The sequence below is a fragment of the Poromitra crassiceps genome (assembly GCF_964638095.1).
Source record: "Poromitra crassiceps genome assembly, chromosome: 10".
In the NCBI taxonomy this organism is placed as follows: domain Eukaryota; kingdom Metazoa; phylum Chordata; class Actinopteri; order Beryciformes; family Melamphaidae; genus Poromitra; species Poromitra crassiceps.
The window spans coordinates 15144458-15158163 of NC_139631.1; the positions used below are offsets into that span (position 1 = coordinate 15144458).

Consider the following 13706-nt stretch of genomic DNA (forward strand, 5'->3'; position numbering starts at 1 on the left):
ATGCCAGATAAAGTACATAAGCTTGGGTGTGTTTTGGCAGGGACATGAGGGAGATGAAGAACCTTCTCAGTAAACTCAGGGAGACGATGCCTTTACCACTGAAGAACCAAGGTAGGAACCCACCCCAACACACGTGCGCACACAAACACACACACACACACACACGCACGCACGCACGCACGCACACACACACGCACGCACGCACGCACGCACACACGCACACACACACACACACACACACACACACACACACACACGTATACTCATGAAACCTTCATATGATATCTACAAAAAGTATTTTTCAAATGACCAGGAGCTGCAAGTCTCTGTATTACAAATTTGAAAAAGTTGAATTATATCCCAAAGGTTGGTTGTCACGGTTACTGTTAGGCAAGTAAACAACTAGGTTAATGTAAGGTTAGGGTCCAGCATGGGTCATGGTCAAATAATACCCCTTTCACACCAAGGGTCCAACCAGGGTTATTCCCAGGTTGATTTTGGGTATGAAAGGGTTAACAACCTCTCGAGGTGGATCTGACATTGCAATGTGTTGTGCTAATAGCCTACGGTGCTAATTGTTATTAGGCATCTCTACCGGGTTGTGACCCAGGTCCTATCTGAAGTGCCAAGACCAGGGATCAACCCGGGGTGACTGACTTGGTGTGAATCGACAAAAGAACGGTTGAACATGGGTCAAGTAACCCTGGTCCAGCCCTGGCCGTTGTTATGAAAGTGGTACTGTATATGTCAGGATCGGTGTTAGACATGTGGATCTATTCGCGGGTAGTTGATGAAGCTGGGTGTTGTGGAACTTGATAGCTGAGTCTGCACTTGTTCGAGGTTGGGGAACGGTTGCAGAGGTTGGTTGAACCTTGATGTGAGTTTGGATTATGAATCACTAGCCAGGACCTGCAGGAGCAGGCCCTTATAGCCCCGAATATGACATCACCTGTGTTATGACATCACCAGCGAAAGGCATGAAAGACACTTATGAATCATGACATCATCAGTGATCGATGACATCATAGTAGGAATGACGACGTCAAAATAGGAATGATGACATCATCCTAACAGTACCCTCCCCTCAACGGACGCCACCTGGCGTCCAATGAGGCCATCAAGGATGGCATCTGGGAGACAGAAAATCTGCAGGTTCTGGTGGGGGTGCTCCTCAGCAGGCGGGATCGACTATATATATACTATATATATACTATACGTCTATACTACTAGGGTTAGGGTAACCCTACTACTGTGAGTGATTCATACTGTCAGGATCGGTATTAGACATGTGGATCTATTCGCGGGTAGTTGATGAAGCTGGGTGTTGTGGAACTTGATAGCTGAGTCTGCACTTGTTTGAGGTTGGGGAACGGTTGCAGAGGTTGCTTGATCCTTGATGTGAGTTTGGATTATGAATCACTAGCCAGGACCTGCAGGAGCAGGCCCTTATAGACCCGAATATGACATCACCTGTGTTATGACATCACCAGCGAAAGGCATGAAAGACACTTATGAATCATGACATCATCAGTGATCGATGACATCATAGTAGGAATGACGACGTCAAAGTAGGAATGATGACGTCATCCTAACAGTATAAGAAACATGTTTGTTTGAATGTGGTTGAAAAGTACTTTGAACATTCTGGGATTCGAACCCTAGTCCTTGGGATATAATTACAAATTATAGTGCATTAATTATAGGTATAGTACAAAGAGTAAATGAGAACAGCCTGAAACACACACTCACACACACTCACGCACGCATGCACGCACGCACGCACGCACACACGCATGCACGCACGCACACACACACACACACACACACACACACACACACACGCACACACGCACACACATACATATTCCCCTCCCGTATGGAGCATTAACACTTTCAGAGTATTTTATATATAATATCTTGAGAAGAACCATGCGGATAAGGACTGATAGTTACTTGCAAAATATTGCGTTTGATTTGAAACCGCAAATTTGAATTTCTGATTTGGCACTCATCTGTGTGTATTCTTGCGCCCAGATGACAGCAGCTTGCTGAACCTGACTCCCTACCCACTGGTCCGACAGAGGAAGAGGCGGTTCTTTGGGCTCTGTTGCTTGGTAACCAGCTAAGGGCCCCGCCTTCCTGGATGGGAGGCGGCAACAAAGACACCATTACCCACTGTCCTTCACCACTTGTGTCTCCCACCAATCTATTACTGCCATTTTCAAATAAATTGTCTCTTTATCTTTTTTTTAAAGGCTGCCCATTTTATAATTTTATTTTGTAATACAAAGAAGAATTGCAATGAAATGGAAACAATAGTCATGAACATATATTTTAAGATATTTTGCAACAGAGTTTCCCTTTTTTGGTAAATGAAGTCAGATACCTTGCTTGTCCAATGTAAAAGAGAATGAGAGGTCATTTGAAATAATGTCAATGTTCGATTACTTACTCAAAACTGATTGCAGAGTGAATGAAATGAGGATTCACATAAAAAGGGAATGTAATTGTTTGTTTTGTCTGTCTCAGAAATAATGTGAGAACGTATTAATAGACTCCATCCAAAATAACTGGATGACACTTGCAAAGACAAAGTGACCGCTTCGTCAGATGGCAGGACTGTGTAGAGTAAGTTTGTTGTGTATTAAGGTCTGTTTTCTGTTTCTTGCTCGTCTTAATGTACTTAATTTAGTCTTCCATGAACCAAACACCTGTACCCAACTTTTGTTTCCCAGCTTCAAAAAGGAATATATCATACAATACTTACAAAGAAAACTTCTTTGCACACAATATCTATCTATAAATTGAGACGTTAGACTTGTATATACACATACTCTTTACGCAATGCGCTCTGAATTGTTTTCAAAGTTGGGTTGGTTAGCAAAGAATCTGCTGGTTGGTTATAAGCAGGGAGAGTCTCCCTTTGTCTGGATCAATCAGTACTGTGCAGACAGAGGAAGGCAGCATGGGTCTTGCTTATTAATGATAGTGATCAATGTTTAGGGCATGGTGAAGGTACTGTAGTCAAAGCTGATAAAGCTAATTTTACATTGTTAATAAAACTTTTGTTATTGAAACCTATCAGCCTGTCTCTATGTACTTTTTTTTTCATGTAATCCACTGCACTTTTCACTGGGTGGAGACAGAGGGTATATTGAGCGTGCCACCTGGAAGAAATTATTGATCTGATTACTTCCAGAAATCAGAATTTTATATCAGGTGATCAGTACTATGAAACAGATTGCATTTTGGAAAGTAGGACTAGAATAGGTTTGAAAATATACAATGTTCAACATTGTTTTCTAACATGTTTTTGTAGCCAAAAGTCTCCAGTGATTCAGAAAATGTTGCTTCTTTTGTTGATGGACATATTTTCCCCTGCTAAACCAATGTTTATACAGTGGATATTTCTATGTGACAGGGTTGGAGGGGGGGGGGGGGGCAGAGAGAGAGAGAGAGAGATCTGGAGGTCAGTGCAGTCTGGCCCCCTGACAGGATCCAGCTGGTCAGCTCATTGTACTGCGGGGCAGGAGGCATTTCTACATCAGTGAAGGATGGCTGAACAAACTCCTGCTGTGTTCAAAGTTTCTAAAGACACAATGACTTACAAGGTTTTGATCTCATTTGCCCTCAGCAACAATAAAACTATTGTAGCCTGTTTTCTTGCAAATAGAGAATACAATACAATTAACTTCCATTACATAACAGCAGTGTTGGGGGTAATGCATTACAAAGTAACACATTACTGTAATCACATTACATTTGTCTGTAATGTGTAGTGTAAGGCATTACAGTCCCTAAATCCAGTAATCACATTACAGTTACTGTTCAAACACTTATGGCATTACTTGCATTAACATTACATAAGTTCTTCAATTATCTGCAGGATCAGGATTGAATCTACGGGATTATGGAAGAAAAACACCAAACGTGCATTGCTTTTTCATGCACTCAATTACGCAACACAACAACTAGATTGTATGGGGAGGAGTGAGATCTTGTGTATGTCCTCCTTATTGGGATAGGGATTTGTGCTGATATGGGCATATGTAAGGTTTCATGTTATATTGTTAACTGGCAATTAGGTGACAATGCATCTCAAGCGATGCTGCGGGGTAATGCAAAAGTAATGTAACGAGTAGTGTAATTAATTACTTTCTCCAGGGAGTAATTAAAGGATGGGTTTTCCGTGGGGAATATGAATATATATTAAATCTCACGCCCCTAAGGTTTTAGAATCCGTTGAAATTTTTGAAATTGGTTATTAACTGCCATGCCTATCAAGCATCTATCACATTATTTCCATGTCGCTCTGACGCAAAACGCGTCAGAGCGACACCCCCCGCCTTGCGGAAGTCGTGCACCTATGAACTACAACTGTTGTGAGCCATGGTCCCGCCTCTAGAGGTCCTCCACGCCCCTTCAGAGGTCTGAAGAAAAACGAAAAGGCAGCCATCTTTTTCAACCGCCTAGCATGCTGTAGCTAATATTAGCTTCCCATAGTTCCTTGCAAAGAGACGATTTTCTCGGGAACGGAAGCACTAACAGACACGGGACTGGCGGCATTGGAAAGCTCGTCAAATTTTACATCTAGTAGTAGGTGGGTTGAAGTAACGAAATCAACGCTGAGCAATGTACCCATTTTTACACATTTTTACAGAAAATAGTTACAACATCAGATGCGCGTAACTCCTACGAAAATGCATGAAAATGCATGAAAATTTTTTTATGAAGACATCTCCCGACATATACTTCAGTTTAAATTTGGTGCAATTTGGAGGCAATTGATTTTCGATTTATTTTCGATTTATTTCTTCTTCTCTCCATGTCTTCTCTCCATGTCTTCTTCTTCTTTGAGTTTTATGGCGGTTGGCAAACATATATGTGCATTACCGCCACCTACTGGAGTTTGATATCAGCCAAACGCCTGAGGGGTGGGCATGGAAACGAAGGCCACGCGAGCCCAGTGCATTGTGGGAAATGTAGTATTTCGAGTCCCCAAAACCTGTGTCTTTGAGCAATGAAAAACAGTCACATTGTCTGATGAGTCGACTTTGTCCCCTTTTCCTGCATCCAGATGGGTTTACATTTGGAGAAAGTCAAAAGATGCTTTCAACCTCCAATGTGGATTAGCACTGTTAAAGATGGAGATGGGTCTGTATGGGCAGCAGTCTCTCACTCTAGCTTCAGTGATGCTCTGCATCCAACATAACAGCACGCGTTTACAGCAGCAAGAGAACCCTATAACACAAACACTGTTCCCTCATGATGTCCCCCCTATTCCTAGATGTTATAATGTCTCCATACAAATCAACAAATTCAAGAGTTGACAGGATGGAGACCAGCACCTTTCACAGCCTCCCCATTCATGAGATCCAAACATCATTGAACATTGATGGAATGAAGATTTCCAACACTTTCATCACTCAAAGAACCCAAGGCCAAATATCCAAAAGGTCCAATATCACACGATACACACAGTTCAGGACTTGTGTGTGACAGCACAGCAGTGCATGGACTACTGGAGGTGTTCAGAAGGCGACAGATGGCCCGACACTCTATGAGGTATTTGATATTCATCGTTAGGTGTTACCATTTGTCTACCCCCCGTAGGAGGTAGATCTATAGATATACAAAGGAAGATAGGTTCACTCTCCCCTCTCCGAAACAGAAATGTTTTTTTGACATACTTGCAGCCAAATCTGTATTTATTTTCCAGGTTCCTTGGAGTGAGTATGCTCTTGTTGCCACTTATGATGCAATGTCATGGGGAGCAATTGAACGTCCAAACATTCCCATCCCTCTTGCTAAGAATAGTTCTGTAGGCTACAACAATTTGTGATCAGCATGTTAGAACCATAAGAGTTTTGATGTGTAAGGGGGACATGGATTAGCTGGTATGCCCCCCCCCCCCCCCCCCCCCCCCCCCCCCCCACACACACACACACACACACACACACACACACACACACACACGGCAGTAAGCCAGAGGCAATAGGCTGTCAGCAGGGGGTTGGTTGGCAGGCTGAGCCGTGTCTGGTTTGCTAAGCAAAGGGCCTCTCCTGAAATACATGATTTTCAAACTTGATCTTCGGGGACATTTACAAAATTAATTTCCCTCAAAGCTCATGCCTAATTTTTGTCTATTGTGCTCACAACTCTAAGGATGTTTAGCATTTAGGCTACTCATTGACTCAAACAATTAATGCATATCCAATTCAATTCCCTATGTATAGGGAAAGACAATAACAACACAACACATGAGTACAAATTTCCCTGGAATAATTACAGGATGAATTTAGTGTGTTTTGGCACATGGGTCTCAATTTATTAGACAAAAAAACTCAGATGGAAGATACAATAATGACAGAAAATAGCTGTTTATTCCTTCTCTTAATACAGTTGAATTGTTTTTCATATTATGTGTGCATCGTGAGTACAATGTGTGCAGTTACAGTGTGTTGAAGCAGTGACACCTGATTAAATTCTGATTCACTGGAGAAATCTGAGAAAGCTGTGTAACTGAGAAGCAGGTGGAGCAGGTTGTAAGGTCAAGGCCTTACAAGGCCTGTGTTTTATCTGTTGTTCTGCACTGGAGTTGCTCTCTATCCACTTAATTTAACCTCCATACCATCACAGCTCACAGCCCACATGTGACATTTGGTGCAGGCTGTAGTTGTGCGTTGTGGCCACTGGTAGTCGCTGTCTGCTAGCGTGTGGTTCTTCCTCAGACACTGCAGGGCATGCATTTTGCACACATTCAGTAGAGCTGTACTTCCCCTCACATGATTAGTGGCACACAAGTACAAAGATGATCTGGCAACAAAAACACATCATCATCTACAATAACAACAAACAGAAAAAACGATATCTGTAAAAATCTGTAAAACTAGTAAATAAAGGTGACATGACATCACATCAAATGGCCTCATAAAGATGTTGATGAATTGTATAAAGATTAGTTGAGTTAACATACGTGCACTCATAAGGCATTCTGCAAACACACTTTCCCTTGGCAAACTTCTCTCATAGAGAGAGAGAGAGAGAGAGAGAGAGAGAGAGAGAGAGAGAGAGAGAGAGAGAGAGAGAGAAAAACATGGTTACCCATTGTATATAAAGCATATAAGTCCTGCATACAGTGGCAGTGACTTTGCCCTTTTCTGAGGGTCAGGGTGGATAATGTCTACATTAATTTTGTTGTAAGGGAGTTAAGTGCTATATGTAAACCAAAATGTCAGATGGCCACACACCTGGGTCCTGTCATCGGTCTCATGGAAGTCATAATGGCAGTAAGATGTGTTTCCTCTCACCATCTCTCTGTTGACCCTGTCCTTAGCATAGTGCCAGTCGTTCTGAACTTTCATCTGAAATCACAGATTCACAATAAATATGTCTGGTATGTCACATTGCATACTATATTACTGAATTAAATGGCATCCAACTGACAGCTTTCTGATCAACATTCTTCAAATTAACAAATTGAAGTGAGAAAATCCACTATGTACAGTAGCTTGATTAATTATTGAACGACAAAACTATCAATACTGTAGGTAGCACTCTTATATAGTACTGTAGGTGTGCAAGAGTGACCAACCCGTGAAGTTATATGGTACAGTGCTTAAGGGCAATGTGTAGAGAAGGTTGTGGAGGCCACTGAAGATGCTACGACACTCGCCACACTAGTCCCCCTCCACTTCCCAGGATCCCAGCATCAAAGTTAGGAGGTGAGAAGAGCACCATTACCCCTCTGAAGAGTGCATGCGTGTGTGTGTGTGTGTGTGTGTGTGTGTGTGTGTGTGTGTGTGTGTGTGTGTGTGTGTGTGTTGTTGTGTGTGTGTGTGTGTGTGTGTGTGTGTGTGTGTGTGTGTGTGTGTGCGTGCGTGCGTGTGTGTGTGTGTGTGTGTGTGTGTTGTTGCATTAAAAGGTCTTTCTAAAATGTTGAAGTAAAGTAGAAACAGTGTTACTTCTGGGAGTGAACATCAGCAATAGCAGCCACGGCAAACCTGCTAGGCTATTTGTGCTAGCAGAGATCAAAGGAGCAGGTTTGGGGGTTTAGTCACTTACAATAGGCTACAGAAAATGTCAAACCCCTAGGTGGGTCTCTAGCTCCACCATGGTCATATTTTTTTCAATGACAAAAGTATTGACTTATTATTTTGTCTGAATTAAGATTGCCGTTTTGCCTAAATTAAGCCTGAGCTCAAGTGGTAGAACATGGTTGGTTTGGTGAGAGGTTGCCCCCAAGAGAAAGCGTGTATATGAGTTATATCTGTAACAGAAATACAATGGAACAGCCAGGGCTGTCAGTAGTGTTTCTGAGATGTGATGTGGTCTAGCCAACATTGGAGGGCAACAGAGAACCATTTCCTTTTTATTGTCATAGCTGTAGAAGAATCAAGGCTGAAGGAAGTCATCCCCTGTATACTGTATGTATGCTAGAAAGATGTTACACTAAATCTTTTGGGAGAGAACTACTTGTTTTTAGCAGAGGAACTAACAAGGCATTGCAAGTTCAGCCTGAATTTAGTTTAGATCAAATACATGTAGACCTGAGTGAGTTATCCCTGTCCTGAGAGAGAGAGAGAGGAGAAAGAGAGAGAGGAGAAAGAGAGAGATGTGGAGGTCAGTCTGGCCCCCTGACAGGATCCAGCTGGTCAGATCATTGGAGAGAGAAAGAGAGAGAGAGAGAGAGAGAGAGAGAGAGAGAGAGAGAGAGAGATTCTTATATAAAGTCCACGACAAGCAGAACCAAGCCCAACCTGAGACTCTTTGCAGTTTACTGAGCAAGTATCCCCATGAATGTGTATGTGAAGCTGTCTAATTATGGACTATATATCTGTGCTCACTGCCAGGCATGTTGTGCGTATCCATCACATACTGGCAGGTCAAAAAAGAAATACAACTGAATTTGAGTGTTCCAAAATGTTATTCCATACCCTGAGGGCAGGTGCGTTTAGTGAACATTACTTTCTGTCTATCATTTTTACAAGAGAAATATTTGTCCTGCCTACAAATCTGGGATGTCAAATAAATTAAAATCCTTGCAATGACGTTGTGGAAATGAAAATGTTCTCTGGTCCTGAACTGATAACGCCACCATAAAGTAGAGTGCAATAGGAAATAAATTACAAACTCAAACTAACATTTCCCCCCAAAACTCAGCCATTCATTCACACACATGGCTTCTCCCTCAGGCTAAGCATCTTATTTGAGAGCCGTTTTCCAGGTAGCAATTGTAGCAACTAGTGAATTCAGAAAGTATGGAAAATGAGTCTGCTTTTCCGACAATGCACAGCAATGTATTTGATTATTCTGTGCTTATATATTTCATCTGTCATACACAACAGTCCCTTAAGGAAGAGAATTAGGTACCGATTCACTTTTCAAGGAATCGTAATCTTTGAAAATATCTCATCTTAAACATTGGGTCGAAACTCAAAACTCTTATTTCTTCACGGAGCCATTGCAATTCAATGGATACATCCAGTTTAGTTTACAGCAGATAAAGATAAACAAAACTAGTGGAAACCCACAGTAAAATACACACAGTAAATGTGCTGTTGCTCAGAATGTCACTCTCAAGGACATTAACAGAATGCAGCACATCATCCTCTGTGCTGGTGATCGGATGCAACCCGCCATTCCTTCAGGATCTGTACAGCGCCAGGGCGCTGAAGTGGTCTCGTAAAATCATGGCCGACCCCTCCCACCCCGGATACAAACTCTTTGAAATGCTCCCCCTCGGCAAAAGACTGCAGGTCTGTCAAGACCAAAACCTCTCGCCACATGAACAGCTTCTTCCCAACTGCCATCATGCTCACCAACAAGGCCCGAAAGCCCCTTCTCTACTAAGGACTCAACTACCGCCCCGCCCCCCCCCCCCTCCCCATATCATACGTCACCTTAAACTAGCAACAGCTGGACCACACTCGTTACATTAAAGTATAGCTGCTTCTCCTACCAGAACTTTTTACTCTATTATATTACTCTTAACTACATCATGCAGCTCTTTGTCTGTACATTCTATTTAATGCCTATTTAACACTCCTCACGACAGTAGGCATACCTACTGTAATAACTCCTAAGGTGAGTTACTAATATAGGCTAACTACAATTATTACCAAATGACTCAGCTACTGTACACCAGCAAGCTGTATACCTCAGGCTAGAAAAACAGTTGGCTCAGACGGTGAGCACCAGACCATGTCTTCCATTAGTGCTGCTTCTGTGGACCTCATGTTTGGTAGACCGGGAGCCAGGTCCAGGCCTCAGGATGTGTTCTGATACATCTTTTTCCACTGTTATTTCCTGTTATCCTTTACATTGGGCCATCACAAGTTCATAAAGGCCACCCTCAACCTTGGTCTCAGGGCCTCAAAGACCACTTTTTTGGGACATGTTTCTGTCGAAATTATGTTAGGTTAGGTTTCCGCCTGCAAATGGTTCAGCATCTGCTCTACCAGAAGGAGCAGGTGTGGACTGATATGGCATGTCTACTGCTATACGTAAAGTGAGGAAGATGGACTATGATAAGTACCTTTTTCTCCTTACATTCAGCTGGTGCAAAAGGCTGCCGAGTTAGATAATCTCTCTGATGTGTCTAAGAAGGCTTTAACGTCAGTGTCAAGGTTCTGAACAGCTGAGCTACAGAACTTCTCTGATGTGTCTAAAAGAAGGCTCTTTATATTGTCAGTGTCAAGGTTCTGAACAGGATCTCTTTAGTCGGTCTGCCAGAGTCAAGGTGGTCAGGCGCTTTGCAGCTGGCTCATCTCCTAGACCCAGCTGGAGGTCTCTGTACAAGTCTCCCATAGAGAAACACGCTGCAGATCTGCAGTGGAGAATTATGCATACGGCCGTGCCTACTAACAGACACTTGGCACGTATTGATCCAGGGGTTGGGAGTAGCTGTCCTTTCTGTCAGGATGAGGAGACATTAGAGCACCTTTGGCTGAGAAGCTAGACAGGTCAGCAGTTTTTTTTAGTACAGCAGGAGTTTACTGGGTTTGGAGAAGCGCTGAGCGAAACAGGCTTTATTTTTGATCCCAAGTATAGTGCTCCACTACGCAGACGGGCTAGCCTCATTACTTTTTTTGTTAGGTCAGACTAAGATGAGTGTCTGGCTCATGAGAAGTAATCAAATAAAAGGGACAGGGACTGTCGATCCTGAAATCCTGGCCAAAAATTGAGTTTGCATATGATAAAATGTCCTCCAACTTGGATGAGTTTGTGGAAAACTTGGGACTGGGAAATATGTGTAGTGTTAGTACAAGATTCTCTGGTTTTGGCTTTCTGAGGGAAGGTAAAAGGTGACACAAAAGTTATGTGTTAATGTATTGGTTCATGATGTGATTTTTCCATTTCCTGTTTCAGGTGTAATGCCACCTGGAAGAACTGTGGTGGGTGTATGTGGTTGGGGTGTATTTTATGCAAGTGCAACTTGGTTTTATCTACTTTGATTCTTTGACATGTCTCTTTGATCTCTAAGTGGAGATGTTTGTGCAAGTTGTGTCAATAAAGGGCTGGTCAAGATCTCTTTCTCAAGTCAAAATATAAACAAACTGAAACAGTTGCTGGTTTGACTCCCGGGCAGGCGCGGACTGCATAATCGGGCACATCGGGCAAATGCCCGGTGGCCTGGCCTGGCCTGCAAAAAAAAAAAAAAAAAATTTGGTGCCCGCAGTCAGGCCACTCACTGAACAGCAGGCCAGGCGCCGCCTACTAGTTTACTAGTGGTTTTATTACTTTATTCAGGGTTAAAGTGGGTGCATCTCATTGTAAAATTGGACTCGGCCCAAATTGGGCTTCAAACGGCCCAAATTGGGCTTCAAACGGCCCAAATCATGCTTCAAACAACCCAAATTGGGCTTCAAACGGCCCAAATCTGGCTTCAAACGGCCCAAATTGGGCTTCAAACGGCCCAAATTTTTCGCCGCCGCCCTTCGGACGCCGGCACGCGCGTCGGCCCGTATCGGCCTGGCCTGCTTGGTATCTAATGCCCGGCCTGAATTATTTTCCCAGTCCGCCCCTGCTCCCAGGCATAGACTTACAAAGTCAGTAAGGAAATCCACGAGTCCAGGTCCAAACAGAAAAGGCTCCAAAACGATAACTAAAGTGTTCAGGTATACAAAGCCAATGGTTTAACAAATGTTGAGAGCACACACAATCCAGTGCTTTCCAGCTCTTCGCCAAAACTCACGAGTAACAGGTGGGAAGACAAGTCCAGACAGAGACAGAGTTGACGTGTGACATTTTCAGCATCGGCAGTCTGTGGAGAGAGCTGTTAAATAGGGCCGCTGCAGGTGTACAACATGAGAGCTGATTGCAAGATATCACCTGCTCCATCACTCACTTGCAGGTGTGGGTGTAAGATCTGCTCGCCCTACCGGAGGTGCTCAGGGTCCGCGACTACAGATGATGTTAAACTCTCACAACATTTATTCTCAAAAAGTAAGGCTCATGTTTATGAGGAACAGTCCCTTTAGGCTACACTTGAGTCATGATCATTGAATGTTTGTATGATTCATATTTTTAATGTATTAATGTTCCCAAATGTCTGATAACATCAGTAGCGTAGCTTCTTAGCTATTAAGCTTTGGGACATTTTGGGCATGTTAATCCTACGTGCCTGAGCCGATCTTGTAGGCGAGCAGATCTTACACCCACTTACACCCTCTTGATGTAGTGGAAGCAGCAGCAGGCTGGCCAGTCATCATCACACATACAACTATTCCTCTGTCACCATTTTTATTACCATTACTAATAATGCCAGTTTAATAGAAAACATTTGTTTGTTTTTATGTCTCTCATAATGCAACACTTGGCACAAGCCTACTGCTGTAGGCAGACAGATTTGCCAGCCTGTGCCATGCCCGCAGACACTCCTCCTCCTCTGCCTCACATGCCAAACTTTTCAGTAACCTTCTCACTTCTACCCCTATCTCGAATATGTTTTATTAATACCTTCATCCACCCAAATATTTTCAGTGTTCATCTTCACCCGTCCAACCTTTAGGAACCAGTAATCTCTTATAGCAATAAGCCGAGCAGTAATATCGTATAGCAATAAGCCGAGCAGTCTGTTGGCTTGGCGAGCCTCCACTACAGTAGCTTAACAACTAAATTCCAGTCACATACAGGACATACCATTTTATTCTACCCTTTACAGCTCTGAGTGAAGTGATGATTGATTTTTAAATTATGAAATCAAATAACATCAAACAACATCTGACACTTGTTCTCGTAGAGATTATTACACCTACAGATGACGCACTTCTTTTCATTTTTCATTGTCCAGCCTTTCCTAGTCCTTTGTAAGCCCCCTCCCCCCCCTTCTCTCTCTCTCTGTCTTGCTCTGTCCTTTCCCTTGTCAGCTCCCCAAAACCAGACAATCTATTCCCATTAGAGGCAGTCTGGATTACCTGTGGGATTAGTGTGACGATGTGACTGTGACCTGAAAGCCATCAGCCATCTCCACCTCCTCCCTCTGTGTGTGCGAGAGAGAGAGAGAGAGAGAGAGAGAGAGAGAGAGAGAGAGAGAGAGAGAGAGAGAGAGAGAGAGAGAGAGAGAGAGAGAGAGAGAGAGAGAGAGAGAGAGAGAGAGAGGAGGTGGTGGTGGTGGACATTTTTTCACTTACAGTCACTCCAAGGTCATATTAGCTTGCACAAGGTTACGTTAGGTTTATTGAAAGATTAAAAGAATAAAGACA

The 13706-nt window shown here is 43.1% G+C and overlaps 1 protein-coding gene across 1 annotated transcript in view; it reads left to right on the forward strand.

Moving 5' to 3' along the window:
• The window catches only part of rgs7bpa (regulator of G protein signaling 7 binding protein a), a gene marked incomplete at both ends in the record, with an annotated part of 7940 nt that extends 5814 nt beyond the window's left edge, over positions 1 to 2126 (forward strand). Inside the window, 2 exons of the mRNA XM_083644269.1 lie at positions 41 to 111; positions 2035 to 2126. Of these exons, the coding sequence (XP_083500395.1) occupies positions 41 to 111; positions 2035 to 2126 (163 nt within the window). The remainder of the gene's footprint in view (positions 1 to 40; positions 112 to 2034) is intronic.
• Positions 2127 to 13706: the final 11580 nt, after the last annotated feature.